Source organism: Amphiura filiformis, chromosome 16 (genome assembly GCF_039555335.1).
Source record: "Amphiura filiformis chromosome 16, Afil_fr2py, whole genome shotgun sequence".
NCBI classification, from domain to species: domain Eukaryota; kingdom Metazoa; phylum Echinodermata; class Ophiuroidea; order Amphilepidida; family Amphiuridae; genus Amphiura; species Amphiura filiformis.
Window position 1 is genome coordinate 21,721,806 of NC_092643.1, and position 18,935 is coordinate 21,740,740.

Here is an 18,935-nt window from a genome sequence, read left to right on the forward strand (position 1 = left end):
TATTTAGTTTTCAATGCTGCAAGGCCACGGTAACTTTAGTGGTTCATTCAAGCATGTATTTCATTTTTACACGTTGACAGAACACACATGTTTGCAGCATTAACGTGTACAGAGACAGAGCGAGCAGAATTAAATTATCTCTGAAAAGACAATTGCAAAAAATGGCCGTATCACTTGTGTTGCAAGCATTGCAATTCGATCAACTAGCGATTCTTTTACTATTCATATCCTCTGTCGCTGGTTTTATTCTTTGGTATAAACGAGGTGAATCACAGCTAACTAGGTCTGTACCTCCTGGGCCAAGAGGTTTGGAATTACTGAGAATTCTACCAGATCTACTGGATCCATTTAAGCTTACCAAGTATCTCGCACATAAGTATGGCAAAATTGTAAGCTTCAGATTTGGTGGTCAAGATGTTGTTTTTCTCAACGATATTGATACCATACGAGACGCGTTTATAAGTCCAGATATAGCAGACAGGCCTACTCTGTTTGACGATGAGTTTCCTGGACAAGGTATGTATTGTTATTAAGTTGCGTAAGACTGTATGTGGGTATTTATCCATTTTCAGTTTATTGCTTTCTACAGGCTTTCAGTAGTTCCATGCTGTAACTCTTCATTTATCATTTGGACGTTTAGGCCAATTAGACTATGGGCCATGCATCTCTACGGCCCTTGGTTTTCCACTTTTGTAGTCCCCTCTCGGGCAGAACATGAAAACACAACAAATCAAGAGTAAAGATATATGTCTGAATTAGTATCCTAAAAGTTCCCACGTTTTACTTTGCACATTTAGGAGCTATTTGGGGTTAAAAATGAGTTTTTCGTGATTTTTTTCCATTTTTGCCCAAAAATGTCAAATATAAAAATAGCTGTAACTTTAAAAATAAATTGAGTAGAAATTTCATTTCTATTGTAGATGTTACATATCACATGGATGTCTAACACTGGTGAATAAAAATGTCACAGCACAACTCTAAAATATAAAAAAATGCCAAAATCCATATTTGTGTGCTATTTTGGCAATTTTTGAGCTAAAAATGTAATTTTGCATGGGGAAAAAAAATAAATATATATTTTATTGATTTCAAAAATATGTCATTATGTCAACCTAGTTATTCTGAACAAAAAAGTTAAGATGGTGAATGTCTGTGACCTATAGTTTTTGATCTATGGCCCTTTCAGATTCACATATGGACTAAAATAGCATGTTTTTGTTCAATTTTTCCAATATTACCCCAAAAATGGTCCTTTATGGCCATTTTAACCAACTCATTAGTTTTTGGAAAGTGGAACTTCACTTAATAATATGAACATGTAATTGTACTTTAATGTTAAGCTATTTCAAGATCCACTAGTAGCTCGGTTTCCATGGCAGAAGCAATTATATAGTCTTTTACTACTTTCAATGCAGTAAAATGATGACTAAAATGATTTTGCTGCATTGAAAGTAGTAAAATTGACGATATAATTGCTTCTGCCATGGAAACCGAGCTACCAGTGGATCTACAACTAGCTTAAAATAAAAGTACTATAATATATCCATAATATATGTGAAGTTCCCACTTTCCAAACACTGAAAATGTTGTTAAAATTACAAAAAAGTACCATTTTCAGCCTAATATTGGAAAAATTGACAAAAACATGCTATTTTAGTCCATATATGTGAATTTGAAAGGGCCATAGATCAAAAACTATAGGTCACAGACATTCAACTTTTTTGTTCAGAATAACTAGGTTGATATAATGACATATTTTTTAAATCCAGAAAATATATATTTATTTTTTTCCCATGCAAAAATTACATTTTTAGGTAAAAAATGGCCAAAATAGCACAAAAATATGGTTTTTGCCATTTTTTTATATTTTAGAGTTGTGCTGTGACATTTTTATTCACCAGTGTTGGAAATCCATATGACATGTAACATCTACAATAGAAATGAAATTTCTACTCAATTTATTTTTAAAGTTACAGCTATTTTAATATTTGACATTTTTGGGCAAAAATGGAAAAAAATCACGAAAAACTCATTTTTAACCCCAAATAACTCCTAAATGAGTAAAGTAAAACGTGGGAACTGTTTGATATTAATTCAGACATATATTTACTCTTGATTTGTTATGTTTTTATGTTCTGCCCAAGAGTGGACTACGGAAGTGAAAGATGAATGCCCATGTCTCATAGTCTAAATCAAATTAAAAAATCAATCACCACTAAGGGGCTGTGCAAGAATTATGAGCCCTGGGGAAGGGTAAAATGGGGAGAGGGGGAGAACTTTTTGGCGAGCCGAAAGAGGGGGGGGGCAAGCAATTTTGGCAAGCCGGGGGGCCAAGTGATTTTTGGCACACATAGTGGAACAGTGCCTTATTTGCATAAATCCAAAATGGTCGCTTATGCAGGGGTAAAATTTATTTATTTATTTATTTATTTAAAAGTTTCCGCGTTATTTTGTGGTATTTTGATAACACATTTTTAGAAAAAAAGGGAGGTCATTGGGTAGCCGTCACTCAAAATGGGGGGGGGGGGGGGGGCCTTGGGTAGCCACACCTAAAAAAAAAGGAGGGTGTCATCGGGTATGAGTTTTTAAAATGGGGGTCATCGGGTATATGCGACTTCAAAAAAAGGGGCCTATTGACAGGCACTGATACCGTCACTTCAAAAGTTGAGTGCCCCCGGGGGTCAAGTTATACGGACTGATGCACAGTACACAGTGTCAACACCCTGTATTATAAATATTGTTTCCATACAGCTCAATACTCCGTTGAAATCAATATTCTATTATTGACACATATAAAGAAAGTTTACATATGCATTGTGTTACAGGGCTTGCACCTGGAACTTAACTGAATGGGCTAAACGTGTTCCTTTATACCTATAAAGTAGAATTGTAATTCTCAAAATTAAATATATCACAATTTTTACATTGGATTTCAAAATCTTTACATAAAAAATGCAGTAAAAGATATATACAGCAAGCTGCAAGGCCCCGCTAATTAGTGTATTGCTTTTCGAGTGAGTGTACTGGAAACAAAAACCTGGTTTTACCTGAAAACAAATCGATTTTCTTGTAATAGAAACATCATATGGGGTACTAGAGCATGCACAAATCGTAATAATGTGTAGAATATAGAAACTCTGTGTGTATCAGTCTCATATGATAGTCATGGTATGCTTAGCCTGAGTCGCTCGGCCTATCTCGAACAAAATCGCGATGCGTAGCTGTTGAAAAACGAGAGGAGTCGCTGTACTATCACGGCAATTTTTGACACGAAGATATAGGGATGATGACGATGTGCAGTATTCTATTAGGCACCACCACCAAAGGTGTTTGATCCTGGTATCGACCGTCGATGCTGCTTCCATGCTTTAATGAACTATCAACTTAATCAAAATTATGGTAAATTTTTATTAGTCAATAATATTAACTCCTCAACAAAAGTTTGGAAAGTTTTTTCAAGCATCTATATCTCAGATTATTTGTGACATGTTCATATATCGTGTTGCATATCAATGGATAGCTACGTTAATTTCCTTTACAATGACACCACTGAAACAATCACCTTTTTCCAGGGGCGGCGCCAGGGTATACACTGCGCACCCTCTACTTACCTCCCACGACCTGATCTATGCACAAAACGAAGTTTGGGACCACAAGAAACCCCCTGTACCACAGAAAAAGGTTTTGGCACCCCCGGAAGAACGGGGATGACAACGCCCAGGTGTTGGTGTCGCCCAACACTAACGATATATCGCCCTCACCAATTCGTTTCTTGCGACCAACAAGGACGTGTTTACGAAGAGCTCCAATTTCTGTTGAGAAATATCGTAGCAGCGTGAGGCTTATTTCCGAGTAACGGTTACGCAAGTATCAGTAATCACTTCGGTGATATTTTCTGTAACTTTAGCAAGATTTTTTTTCCATTTGTGATGTTTTTTTCTTGCTAGTTTCTCGTAGTCTCTGTGGCCGAAGTGAGACCGCCCAAGTAAAATATTCATAGGTTTTCACTCGGCTCCCCTGGTAATTCCACTGGGAGGTCGCCGGGATTTTTTCTTGGCGATCTCCCCTTCTGTCCCGGCTACTTTGGCTTTCGTAGTCGGTGTTTTGATTCATTTTTCCCTCGCACATGTGGTAAGCTTAAAATTCGCGGTTTTTTCGCTTAATAGTGCGGGGGCCTATGTCAAAACTGTTCCCATGCGCACCTCTCAGTAGTAGGGGATCTCGTGTTCACTTTTTTGGATCCCGTGCGCCTTTTCATGTTTTGGGTTCTCTGGCGGTAGAGGAGGGGGTTCTCCCATTGGGGGAGTCTGTGACCCCTTACAGGTTGACACTCTTGCTTATCCCCCTCCTCTTACGCCGGGGGGTCCCTCCTCCAGTCCCTTCGGAGACGAGAGGGAGTTTACATGTTTTCTCACCCTTTCTCCATTACAGGTAGTTATCAAAATGTCTAAAGAGAGTACTCCCTCCAAGGCGTTGGGGACCAGAAGCAAACCTCGGCAGTGTGTTGCGTGCAAGGCATTTCTTGGGAAAGACGATGCGCATGAGGCATGCCTGCTTTGTAGGTCGTGCTCACCGGACCAACCGTGCACCATTGACCGTGACTGGTCCAAGGAGGCCTGGGCTAGGTCCCTGGCCCATAAGGTGAAACTACAGAAGTCTCACCAACGTAAGGTGGAGGGGCTTAGGGACAGGAACCGCAAACGCCGTTCTTCTTCGCACGAGTCGTCTGGCTCGGCGAAGAAAGTGTCCCTAGCCCCCGCCAGCCAGGGAGTTTGTCCTCCGTCCCCTGGGTCCTCTAGCTCTGACAGGAGACCAGGTATGAGAGAGTCAATCTCTCTATCTGCCCCTCGGTCGGGCAGTCCCCAAGCCTTTTTGGCTCCGCCCGCCCTTATGCTAGGAGGCTCGTACCCTCACGGCGGCTCCCTGAGCGCTACGGCGTCCGGGTCGAGTGCCGTAGGTGGGTATGCGGCCCCGGCATCCTCTGAGCAATGGGCTGGCTCGCGCCCGAGCGGCCACTCCTCGACGGCACCAGTTGCGGTCGGGTTGAGTGCCCCGGGCGTAGGCGCTGCTCAGGCGTCCTCCCCGTGTGCGGTCGACCTCAATGGTTCCACGGCTCGACCGTCGGAAGGCCTCCCGTCCGTCCAGGACGGTAGAGCGACCCCGGCGGCAGCCATGGTCCACCGGTCAACCGCTCGGATCCCTTACGCTCGGCCCCTGGCCAGAGCGTGTTTCGGGATCCCTCCTCTGCCCTAGCTGCTCCCTCGATGGTTGAGCATCCGAGATCCCAGAGCAGTCAATGCTCGGCATCTCAGGCTGAGGCACTGTCAACGCTCATCTCATCACTTTCGGACCCGTCGGCGTTAGACCGCATGAACCAACTCATTGGTTTGTTAGGCAAAGATCCCGGTCAGGTGCCCTCGGCGGTAACCCGACCAGTGGGTCCAGGTTTGCCTTCAACAGGTCCGGATCCGCAGTCCGATGCGATTAGCATAGAGGCTAGCTATGATGAGCTTTCAGATGGCTCTCAGAGTCAGACGGAGGTAGAGTCTTTTCAGGATTTTTCGACTCCCCCCAGGGCTGACAGAGAGGGCTCTGATATCCCCGTTGGGGTTCATCGCGACCCCGTCAGTCATTCAGCGCCTTTCTCGGTCTCCCTCGGAGCTTCCCAACAACCCTCTTCGGTCGGTATTCCCTTGCAGAGCCAAGCACTTTGGCCAGACACGTTCACCGTGGCCGACCAACAGGGTCGATCCTACTCTCTCTCGCGTTTGGTCCCAGGCCCCTCGTCGTTTCCTCCGCCAGTGAGTATGACCCAGTCCTTCCTTCCGTCAGGCTCACAGGCTCAGATTCCACACCTTCCCCGAGCTTAGCTGGCTCGACGTTCGCTGCAGAAACTCAAGGTTTCTCCTTACATTCGACCGCAGAGCGGTCGGGCCGCCTCGGTCCAGAGCGTGGCCCCAATCAGGAGCGATCTCGGTGGGGAGGGGTTCCTCAGCCGACCCGGCTCCACCTGGACGGTGCCAGTGGAGTGATGATCAGTGTCGAGGCTGGGGGACCCTTATTCATTCCCAGCACCGACTCAAGGCGCCGAGGAGGACCAGTTGCGGGAGGGGCTCCTTACTCCTAAGGTCTCGGCTCCCTTTTTCGCAGCCGTCCTATCGGACGCTAAGATGCGACTGGAGTTCGAGACACCTCCGCAACTGGCTTCCGACTTAGGATATGCGGCAAAGCCAGCTAAGCCCCCCAAGTCAATGCCCTTCATCCCCTTATCGCGTGACATCAAGGCACTCCCCACGGCCGTACAGGATAAGGGTGAGGTAGACCGCCTCCCGTGGCTGGCACGGGCGTTCCCCACGTTACAGAGGATGTGGCGTTCTTAGAAACCCCCCTCTGTCCGGAGGCGGCCTATCGCCAGATGGAGCGGGATAAGGGGACCAAGTGTCGCCCGGAGAGCTCCCTCCCCTCAGGAGTTGAGGGAGCCCCCAGGCAGGCTGGACCAAAGGCGCCCCACAAGGTGCCTCCCTGGGATAAAGCCCGGGATGAGGAGCTACGGTCCCTGGAGTCTCTCGCCAGAGACGGGCTCCGCATTTCCAATGTCCAACAGCTCGTCAGCGCTCATCTAGCACGGAGCTTGCTGGACAAGGAAAGGTCCTTGTCTCCTGAGGCGACACTGAGGGCGGTACATGTGCTGGCTGACCTCAATCATCTCTCAGCGGAGCATTTCGCTCGGATTTCAACTCGGTCTGTCCTGGCGCGCCGAGCCTTGGTCGCCCAGGCGCTCAACTTCTCGGACAAAAGAGAGTTGAGGTCTGCTCCGTTTGGTACTGATCTATTCGGCGGGGCCTTTCCCAGGCTGACCGAAGATGAACGTACCAGACGGAAGGCGGCTAAGGAGGCCAGCCAACCAAAGGCACCGGCCACATCAGCGCCCAAGCGGTTTCGGTCCAAAGGTCAGACAGCCAACCCGACCTATATCCAGGTGCCCCAGCAGCAGCAGCTGGTTGCTCAGCAATTTCAGCAGCAGCAGCAGCAGTATCCTTCCCTCTTGCAACCGTTATTTCCGCCAGCCACCCATGCCCCTCTGGCCCCGTGCGAGGTGCAAGAGGCGGCAGGCGGAATCACAACCGCAATCGCAGTCGCAAGGGAGGGCGAGGCAAGAGTGACGGTGCCGGTCGTAACGACCCGTCCGCCTATGGCGGACGCGGTCGGGGACGCCGGTTCTGCCTCCCCTCCGGGACCCGACCGCCCGCTCCCAGTGGGTGGTCGTCTCCTGGCATTTGCCAGGGCTTGGCGGGGGTGACCTCAGACCGATGGGTCCTAGAGACAGTGTCTCTAGGCTACCAGATCGAGTTCACCTCCCGTCCTCCTCGGTTCCGGGGGTTCGAGTCACCCCGTCACCGCTGGATCCCTTACAGAGGGAGGCCTTGGTGGGGAGATCGAAGCTCTCCTAACAAAGAGAGCCATCACACCTCTCCCCAGGGCCTTCCGTACAGGCCATTACTCCACGTTCTTCCTTACCACAAAGAAATCCGGGGAGTGGCGCCCAATCCTCAACTTGAAGCCCCTGAATGCCTACATCAAGGCCCCACGTTTCCGGATGGAGACGCTGCGGGCGGTGTTATCTGTTCTTCAGCCAGGCTGGTGGGGAGTCACCCTAGATCTGAAAGATGCATACCTCCACGTACCAATCTGCGAGTCAGACCAGAAATGGCTTCGCTTCGTGTTCGACGGTACCGCCTTTCAGTTCCGGGTCCTCCCGTTTGGCCTCTCCACGGCCCCCGGACATTCACTCGACTGGTCAAGTCGGTGGCAGAGTTTCTCCGGAGGAAGGGGATCACGATCTTCGTCTACCTAGACGACTGGTTGTTGGTAGCCCCCTCTCCGCAGTGTCTGCGCCAGGATGTTCAGGGGGTGTGCAGGCTGGTAGAGTCCCTGGGGTTTATCATAAACCACCAGAAGTCTTTTCTCTCCCATCTCAGTCGCCTCAGTTCCTAGGGGCGACTATAGACTTCGCCAGGGGCCGGGTTTCTCCTATAGACTCGAGGATCGCCGACGTTCGGCTCTGCGCTCTGCAGATCAGGCAGGCAGCATCGGTCCAGGCTCGGTCGTGGCTTCGCCTTCTAGGGCTGATGGCCAGCCTCATAGATCTGGTTCCAGGCTGCCGGCTACGCACGAGGAAGATACAGTTGTACTTCCTCGGACGGTATCGAGCGTGGCGCCATCCTTTGAGCCTCAGGATCCCGGTCCCTCGGCATCTCCTCCCCTGCCTCTCCTGGTGGATAGGTCAGCCGAGTGTTCAGATAGGCGTTCCATTCCCGAAACCCCGCCCTTCCCACGTCCTTACCACGGATGCATCCAAGTCAGGGTGGGGAGCCCACTTTCAGGGCGTCAGGCTCTCCGGGCGTTGGTCGAGGACTCAAGCTCGGAGACACATCAATCTCCTCGAGCTATGGGCCATTTTCCTCGCCCTCCGCCAGTTGGGTCTACGGATTCACGGCCTGTTCATCCTGGTCAGATGCGACAGCATGACAGTTGTGTCCTACATCAACAGGGAGGGGGCACCAGAAGTCCCAGCCTTTGCAAGGAGACGGTGTCCCTCCTCCTGTGGTGTCTACGGAGGGATATTTCCTCCGTGCGGAGCATCTGGCCGGGGTAGCCAACACCCTGGCCGATTCATTGTCCCGCGGGGGGCTTCAGGCATCCACGCGCCTGGCCCAGAGGGGAGCGTCAGTAGAGTGGCATCTTCATCCAGCAGTCTGCCGTTCCATCTTCCAGAGGTTAGATCGCCCGCATGTCGACCTGTTCGCGTCTCATCGGAACCACCAACTTCCGACCTACTTCTCCTGGGGCCTAGACCCCCAGGCGATAGGCAGAGACGCCATGCGGGAGAGCTGGGAGGGCGTATTCGGTTACGCCTTCCTCCCATTGCTCTGATCCCTCGGGTGCTGGAGAAGGTAGCCCGCTCTCCAGACTGTATTCTCCTTCTAGTCGCTCCTCTCTGGCCCAAGCAGTGGTGGTTCCCCGCCTCCTGGACCTCCTAGTGGGGAGCCAGTCAGCCTTCCTCGCCGTGGGGATCTTCTGTCCGTTCCGTCACGCCAGCAGGTTCAGATGGGAGTGATCAACAACCTCCATCTGACTGTTTGGCGTATTTCCGCCAGTCCTACCAGGCGGCGGGACTTTCTGAGTCGGCTGCCGCGCTCGCTGCAAAGGCAAGGCGACAGTCGACTCGACAGACTTACGATTCGCGACTTCGCCGGTTCTACAGGTGGTGTGCCGGTCGAGAAATCGACCCCCATTTTGCCCCTGTAGGCGAAGTCGCGGACTTCCTTACAGAAGTTTTCCACGGCGGCTGTATGCCTCGGACCGCCCAAGCGTACAGGACGGCCATAGCAGCGGTCCATCATGGATTTGGGGGAGGCATGACTGTCTCCTCTAGTCCAGCCCTCTCCGCCCTCATTAAGGGCATGTTCTCGGAGAGGCCCCCAGTCCGTTCCCTGGTTCCGGAGTGGGACCTCCCGTTGGTGTTGCGATATCTAGCCGAATCCTTCGAGCCCATGGAGGACCTCTCGCTGCAGGACCTGACACTAAAGACAGTGTTCTTAGTGGCAGTGGCCTGCGGTCGGCGTTGTTCTGATATTCATGCTCTGTCGATCGACGAGCACCATCTACGCTTTACCAACCGGGGTGTCTCCATCCTGCCTAGGACCGGTTTCTTGGCCAAGAACCAGACCATGTCATTTACTCCTTCCCCGGTGTTCCTCCCTGATCTGGTCCTGGTCGCAGGACAGGCGGAGAAACCGTCATGTCCCGTTAGGGCCCTTAGATCGTACTTAAAGCGTACCGAGAAGATCAGGGGGACATCAGGCAGCTTTTCATTACATCGGCCAGGCCATTTAGGCCGGCCGCTAGGAGCACTATCAGCCACTGGGTTGCCTCCGTCATCCGTTGCGCCCACCAAAAACATCACGAACGGATGACGGGTCCTCAGACACAGTCACAGGTCAGGTGTCACGACATTCGATCCCAAGCAGCATCTTGGGCTTTCCACTCTGGGGTGTCCCTGAGGGAGGTGCTCGACGCAGCAGGCTGGAAGAGCCCCACCACCTTCCAGTCGACCTACCTCAAGGACGTCCTCGCAAGTCATTCAGCTGTAGGTACTTCAGCACTGCTTGCAGGCCGCCAGGGATCGGATCGAGGACGTTAGGTGAGTCTTGGGTTGGGTGGTGTTTTGTTGTGGTTGAGCGGAGTTTGCACTGTGTGCCCTCCTTACCTCTCACGACTTTCTTCCACCTCCTTGCTCTCAGTGGTATTCTGTGCATAGATCAGGTCGTGGGAGGTAAGTAGAGGGTGCGCAGTGTATTCCCTCTCAGAAGTGAGAGGGACATACACAAGCGCACGATACTTACCTCCCACGACCTGAGCCCTTCCTGCGTTTTCTGCGTTCCACCCTCAAGAAAGTCATACGTTCTCACACGTAGAGGGTCGCAAGAAACGTGTGTTGGTGAGGGCGATATATCGTTAGTGTTGGGCGACACCAACACCTGGGCGTTGTCATCCCCGTTCTTCCGGGGTGCCAAAACCTTTTCTGTGGTACAGGGGTTTCTTGTGGTCCCAAACTTCGTTTTGTGCATAGATCAGGTCGTGGGAGGTAAGTATCGTGCGCTTGTGTATGTCCCTCTCACTTCTGAGAGGGGAATTTTGATAGGGGGGGCAAGACAATTTTTGGAAATGTGTTATGCGGCGCGACAGCGCTGCCCGTCGCGCTTGCGCGACGCAGGGGTGTGTGTGAGGGGGGATGTGCCCCCTCAGAATTTGGAAATTTTTCAAAATGAAAGCACAAATGAAGCCATTTGATGCACCATTTTCACCCTTTTTAGGGTTATTTATTTATTTTCCAACCGCATATTTTTATGGATTTCATTCACGGGCCCGACTTTCAGCCCGCTGGTTTTAGGCACGGACCTACTCAATTAGTAAATCCGGCACCTTTTGGCAACAAAATAAGTTCATGATACAAATGTGCACTATGTAAAATATGGTGGAATTGTTAAATAAAGTTGGCACTTTTTAGGCTAAAATGGCCAAATATGAGGTTACTTTGGTCAGAAAGCAACATACAGGCGTCAACATTGGGGAATGATTGTATGGACCATCTAGGCCTACCCTATCAAAATATTGGGGGGATTTATACCCCACACCCCGGGTCGGATCTAACGCGGTAGGCCTATATGTTAAGTCAGTTGCATTGTATATGATATACAATTGGCACTATAAAATGATATGAATGGGGGTGTCTTGAGGTTGGAAATATTTCAAACTGAAAGCCGTAATCAGGAGCGTTGAGGTAGTCGCCCCTTATGATCACTAAAAGCCGAAAATGTCCACTTTGGGAGCGTAGCGATAAAAAAAACACAGTTTTTTATGCTTTTTCAGTCAGAAAAGGACAAAATTTGCCCATTCACGAGTGTAGCGAGCGAAAAAAGTAGGTTCTTTATGATTTCTTGGTCAAAATTTTAGGAAAAGGTCCAAAACATGTCCACCTTTTCAAAATCAGCCCCCCGGCCGCAATGAAGCCAATTGCTTATTTATATTGGTGCATAATTTTTACACTATTTCTGAGAGAGGCGTTCTTGTATATAGGGTTTGGATATACAATGTGATGAAATCCCGTAAAAGTTGTGTGATATCGGACTGAAAGTAAACTTATTTATATTAATGATTAATTGCTGCATGACACAGACTTGCATGTGTTGCCGCAAAAGGAAAGTGACGTAGCCAGGATTTTTCCAAAGTAGTTGGGAGAAAAGTCAAGAGAGGCCATGTGACTTTTAATAGGGGAAAATTTGCCGAAAATGGGCCCAAAATATAAAAACCAACAACTTTAAAACCGCGTAGGTCAGCATTCCACAAGGGACAAGATGTCCGAAGGGGGAGTTTCCTCCTTCTAACCATGGCCAGGGAGGGGAATGGCTCCTTTTCTTCTTCTCCCTCCTCTCTTTCTCTCCCCTCCCTTTTCTCTCTCCTTCTTCTCCTTCTCTTTTCCCTTCCTTTTACCTCTTTTTTTGAAAATCATAGGGGGGGGGGGGCAATTGCCCCTTGCCCCCCCTGTGGCGCCGCCGCTGCCTTTTTCACGGCTGAGTACACGTCTTGTAAATGTAGTGGGTCTCAAACATAATGTGCCAAATTTACCATTATTCTGTACTCAAACAACACTAGTCAGTAACCTCAATAGCGGGTGGAAAAACCATATGCAGTTACAACCGCCATGCACCTCCTCATGCTGCTCAGCAGCCTGGTCACACGTTGCTGTGGAATGGCATCCATTACCCAGGATTCGTCGCAAGTCATTCAATGTGGTTGCATTGGCTACTCTGGCACGCACAACACGACCAAGCTGACCTCACACGTGTTCAATCGGGTTGAGGTCTGGGCTGATGGCAGGCCATTCCAGAATAATGGTCAATTTGGCACAAGAGGTTTGAGACACATTCACAAGACGTGTACTCAGGCGTGAAAAAAGTTATTGTTTCAAACGTGGTGTCATTGTAAAGAGGAATAAAGTAGCTATCTATTGATACGTAACACAATATGAACATGTCACAAATAATCTGTACTGGTGCAGCCAGTCACTGTGTGAAATTGGTCAAGCTTTCGTCAGTTGTGGCTCTGATCAAATTCACCATGGAATTGGAAAATAATGGTCCCCTTCCATTCCTGGATGTGTTAGTTCAACGATCAGAAAACAAGTTGAGTTTCTCAATCTATAGAAAGCCTACTCACACTGATCGATACCTCCACTTTTCATCTAGTCATCAGCCAAGAACAGTGTGGTTAACACACTGGTTCACCGAGCACTCACAATCTGATGAAACTACATTGCCTAATGAAATCAAGCATATCAAGAACGCTTTAAGGTTATTAATTATTTTAAACTGTTGTGATTTGGTAGTTCACAGCATCTTACGAATGGTAGTGAGCTTTGGCAAAAACTGCATTGCTCAATTCATAGCGAGTGTGTAGAAGAATTAAAATATCACAGATATACTTTAATAGGTGCTGCGGTTCTTGAGTTACGTTTTTAAGAGGGCTGAAACAACAACACTTTTGTAAAACGTACATAACTCATTAACAACAATACATTAAGCAAGTTTGCAAAGTATACAATTTGTAGAATGAACTTTTGCAAAACATCAAGGTGATATTTTTCAATAATATATTGATCTAGATAATGAAAATCGATTTTTAGGTTGCTTCGACCAACAATACCTCGTCTACCCTTAAGCAACAATTTCCATCCAACCAATTTAGTTCAAAGGGAAGTCAATAAACAATCAAAACGGCTTGATGATGAAATTCGTATAGTTGAGGATGAACACAAAGGAGTGACAATTATGCCATAAGTCCAGGGAGTATCTGAGAAAGTCTGTAGATTTGTTAACCGTGCAGGGGTCAAGACTTATTACTCCCGGTCTAAGAAACTAAGAGACATTCTGAGCCTCCCAAAAGACCCTCAGCCTTACGATCATGGACCATATGTTTACTCCATCCCATGTAGTTATGGTGATCAAAACATTGGACAAACTAAATGACCCCTACAACTGTACAAGTGAGACTCAACGAACACAAGAAGGCCACTGAGAATAAGAAGAAAGATAAATCGGCTTTAGCTGAACATGCTTGCAAAGAAGGCCATGAACCTATCAGGGATGAGTCGAAATCTCTTGTACAGGTTCCACAAAAAGGCATGAGGCTCATTCGAGAAGGCTTAGAAACTAGAATGAATGAAAATACTACCATTAACAGGATGGTTCACAACAATAGACTCTTCTCTCAACTAATCATCCTTCTTGTCTCAGATCAGAGCCACATCTGACGAAAGCTTGACCAATGTCACACATTGACCGGCTGCACCGGTAATGTGATATCCGACAGCACACCCGAATAAAAATCAATTGTTATGGAATCCCGTCGTGAAAGCTTATCTACTTTAATACTTAACATTAGTAAATTAACCGACATTTCATGAATAATATTAGGATAATAAAAGCATCGATCGCCAATGCAACTTATTTGGCCTCATTGCCTTATATTAAGGGATGGGGTATGAACGTTTGGACAGTATTTATTGTGGGACATTAGAGCACATCAGACATATCGAATTGCATTCTGAATACGAAGAATGGCCTTCTGATATCAAATAATTTTGATTTTTGAAATTCGCAATGTAATACACAAATGGCAAATGATTAAAAATTGACATTTTTGATATTTAACAGTACTCGAAGTAAACTTTATAAATCTGATGATTTATACTTAAAGTGTATGTAGGTGGGATGAAAAGCCGACGATCAATTGAAAATTTTGAACTTTCGAATACCAAAAAAATTAGGTCTTTTGGGGAAAAAATCCATATCTTCAATATGAAAGGTCAAAATTTTCCATTGGTCGTCGGCTTTTCCTCCCAGCTACATACACTTTAAGAATATATCATTAGATTTATAAAATTTACTTCGAGGACTGTTATATATCAAAAATGTGAAAAATATCCAATTTTAACAATTTGTCATAAAATTTGTATTATATCGTGAATTTCAAAAATGAAAATTATTTGATATCAGAAAGACATTCTTCGTATTCAGAATTCAATTCGATATGTCTGATGTGCTCTCATGTCCCACAAAAATACTGTCGAAACGTTCAAAACGCTCATTCCAGATCCCTTAATTTGCTCAGTAATTTCCTTTTCTTTTTAATTTCAGGAATAGTTGGTGCTTCTGGAGAAGAATGGAGAGAAAGAAGAAAATTTATCTTGACTCAGCTGCGTAAGTTCGACCTGGGTAAGGATGGATCGGAAAATCGAGTCCGAGAAGAAGCAGTTTACCTTGTTGATGCTATCAAAGGAACCCAACAAGCTTTCAATCCTTATCCAATCGTCTCAAACGCTGTCATGAATGTCGTATCCGTGGTTATCATCGGCAAAAGATTTGACTATGATGACCTTGAATTTCGTAACATGCATAAAGACATGGACGATTTCTTACACCTCAACGACAGCTTCTTACGTATATTGCCTAAATTTGTGATAAAGAACGTCATGCGCGGTCGTTGGAACAAAATGGTCGGAATTTTAGCGCGCTTACAAGATCGCTTTGAATCGACGATCAATGAGCATGACAAAGACAGAGATTGTGATCACGTCAAAGATATGATAGATTCGTACTTGAAACAGATGTCAACTGGTGACAAGGCCTTCTTGAAAACAGCTCGAATTGATATCGAAACTTTAAAAGCTGATATAGCCGATTTACTTATGGCAGGAAGTGAGACATCATCTGTCTCACTAGCTTGGGTTCTTCTCTATATGGCAGCTTATCCTGACGTACAACGTAAAGCTCAATGTGATATAGACAAGGTGATAGGAAAAGATGTGATTCCAAGTGATTCGGATCGATTCAAATTGCCTTTCATTGAAGCCATATTATGGGAGACAGCACGTATTCAAACCATTGTGCCTTTTGTGCCTCACACTGCATCCCGCGACACTACGATTCAAGGTTATCACATAGCAAAGGGATCTATGGTAACGTCTAATGTATGGGGTGTTCACACAGATCCACACCTCTGGGAAGAACCAGATCAATTCAAACCACAACGTTTTTTGGATCCAGCTGGAAATTTGGTTGTACCGAAACATTTGATTCCTTTCTCCGTGGGACGTCGATCATGTATTGGGGAAAAGATTGCTAAACTAGAACTGTTCATCTTCTTTACACACATGCTGCAGAAGTTCACATTTACATTGCCCGATGAAGGAAGTCCACCACCATCCTTCAAAGGAATTCTGGGATTGACTTACGCACCGGAACCATTTAAATTATGCGCTCAGGCACGAAACTAAGCTAACTATTACATAGATGGCTATCAGTTATTGGTATGCTTTAGAATATGACCGTTGCCAGGTCAACTGGATCACGCTTTCCTTGTTACGAACCACTGATCGAAATGATCACAACACAAAGCCTATGGCATATCAAAATTCGGAACAGGTGCTTGAGCCCAGGCTTGGAGCAGTAACCAATGGTTACTAACGTGCACTACGACAGCGAATACCATTGCTAGATCCAAATCCGGGGTCGCACTCACGCATAAAAGTTGAATAGCATGCGTGTGAACCACCATCCACCACCATCCTTCAAAGGAATTCTATAATTGACTTACGCACTGGAATCATTTTACTTACGCACCGGAATCGAAGTTAAGCCCCAAATTAACATAGATGGATAATTTATTGGTATGTTTTCGGATACCATTGCTAGATCCAAGTCCGGGGGTTGCACTCAGGCATAAAAGTTGAATAGCATGCGTGCGACGCTGATTATCCAATGTTACATTGAACTCTTGCTGTTTCTATTTTCAGAGAGACAATCCGTTGTTTGAACCATCAACGACATCCGCCATGAATCAAACGCATGAAAAGCATTAAAATGATCGTCGATTATACATACCCTATATCTAAATCCTTCACTAAACTTTTAAAATATGCACCGCGCCACAAATTCATTTTAAAGGAACGCACATTATGGTTTAATCATTTCAATTTGTACGCATGGTGTGTACTCATATTCACTAGGTCGTAATCCGAGTGTCGTAGGATCATAGAGGCACGGAAATTTTGAAAAATACCATTGAAAATGGCTGAAAACGGCCGGTGCACATAAGGCTCAGTGCCCATAACCCCTCCCCCATCTGACGACTCACGCTACGCTTCTGGGTCGTTTATAAGTTTTCAGTCAAGGGCACTACACTTCCAGCATTAAATTAGGCAGTCTTGGGAATTTGTATCTTAGGCTAAAATTTTCTACGGTCTATATTATTTCGGGAAAAGGTTTGTTGCGGTGCAAAGAATAGGGTCGTCCGCATCCCAATGAATTGTCGAATTTTGCTCTTGTTTACTTTAAGGGGGTCAAATTAAGTTAATTAGTTTCAAAAACACTGAAAGGACCCTGCGGCTTAATTCACCTCCAATAAGGTTGCCATGTTTTTCACTCGCAGGTCATTTTTTGTCTGATATCCGGTCACTCATATCATTACACAGAAATATCTCACCGGTAATGAATATAGGCCTATTGTTTATTTAATTTTATGGTGATTGTTGGACACACATCTTGAAATTGTTATAGTAGCCATTATCTTAGTTACATAATGATGACTTAGATATGACCTCTATTCATGAGTGGTGAGGCAATGTTTATTCATGGACCCTATACGTGGATTCTTTGTTCTTGTTGTGTAGTCCTACAAGGGGAGATGTTATTTAATGAAGTCCTACGTAGTCATTGTGCGGTTGTACGGGGGACCTTTATTCTTAACGGGGAGGGGGTTTCCTCCTCTCATGCCTTCAGCAATTTCATCTTCCAATGACCACATCGTGCAAAGATTTCAAAATTACTAACAACTTCATGGGGCACGGTGGCGCAACGGTACGGGCTTGGTGCCATCTCTTGGGCAAGGCATTTTACCTTAAGCGCTTTGGTACATGTGCACATGTGAAAGGCGCTGTATAAATACCAACATTTATTTTATTTTTAACATTTAACAAATAACAACTTACTAACAACTTTTATTTAGCTTAAAGGGACCATTGAAAGAAAAACATATTTGGTATCAAAATAAAGCTAATAACATATAGAATCCATTTCTAAAATGATAAACGCAATTTTCCTTTATTTTACCCCTCAAATCAGCAAATAAAGACAAAGCGCCCAATGTCGCGTCGTTCCGCCCAATTCATATGTGCAGAGACACGTGGCAACCCCTGTGACGTCAAAGTGGTTATCCTTTCCGCTGCATGGCAACACTGCATAGTCCAGACTTGGTCCTAAACCAACGCACATGAACGTGTTTAGGCCTACAGCAATGAACTTTTATGTGCCTTTTAGGCCTAACAATTATATTAAAAAGGATATTATAATATATTACAAAGCTACAATGACTTCTATGATAGGCCTATATATAAATTCTAGCTAGGGCTACAAAATTGGCCCAACAACGGGGAAACATAAGTAAGTTAGGCCTAGGCCTTCATATTGACAAAGTCAAAGCTGTCAGGCTGCTCGGCGTTTACAAGAGAGTATCATTTGTTTTGACTGAGGCATTCTGATATAGCAACTCTTTACTTATATTTCCTCTGAAATATCTGGTGAGGATAGGAAAGAGAAGGCAATGATATTTCGGGTTAGCCCATGACATGTGACTTAATTTCTTTAGGCCTAATTAGCCTACCTCCCGGACGTGCGGCCTAGGTTAGGCCGTATAAAATTAATATTTTGGTTCTCGTCCAGAGGATTTTCATGAATTGATGAGGGAGGGAGGTGTTTTTTTTAGCGTAAAATCAGCATTGTCTGCCGTTTTCGGTCTTTTCCAACAGTGCTCGAGGAAACGATGACGCACTTGTTTTTTCAAATGTGAGATTCCGAGGGATAAACCCCCTAGAGTAGGCCCTACCACAAAAAGACTTGGAAGTGGTCCTTGTTCTCTAATAAACTTATTTATAGGCCTATGTATGAAAAATTCATCAATCATTCCAAAGTCTAAAATAATTGAAAAATCTATTTAAAAAAATCTGACAAATCCCAGAAATTGAGGAGGGACGGGACGAGAACCAAACATTAATTTTATACGGCCTTAACCGCCAGGCCCAGGCCCGTACGCAGGATTTTTTTTTTTTGGGTGCTGATTTTGAAAAAGTTGACTTTTTCCAAAGGGGGGGGGGGCGATTTTGTGAAAAGTGGACTTTTCCTCCCAAATTTGGACCTTTTTTGACCAAAAAACCGTAAAAAACCTGATTTTTAAATTTTGAGACTTTTTGTATACTTTTGCAAATTTGGGGAGGTGCGGTCGCACCCCGGCACACCCACCTGCGTACGGGCCTGGCC

The 18,935-nt window shown here is 46.0% G+C and overlaps 1 protein-coding gene across 1 annotated transcript; it reads left to right on the forward strand.

The window, feature by feature from the left end:
- Positions 1–35: 35 nt before the first annotated feature.
- On the forward strand, positions 36–15,940 carry LOC140135725 (cytochrome P450 2U1-like). Its single transcript, XM_072157325.1, has 2 exons — positions 36–516; positions 14,760–15,940. Exons 1-2 carry the CDS (start codon positions 162–164, stop codon positions 15,896–15,898), a joined length of 1,494 nt encoding a protein of 497 aa, XP_072013426.1. The 5' UTR covers positions 36–161; the 3' UTR covers positions 15,899–15,940.
- Positions 15,941–18,935: the final 2,995 nt, after the last annotated feature.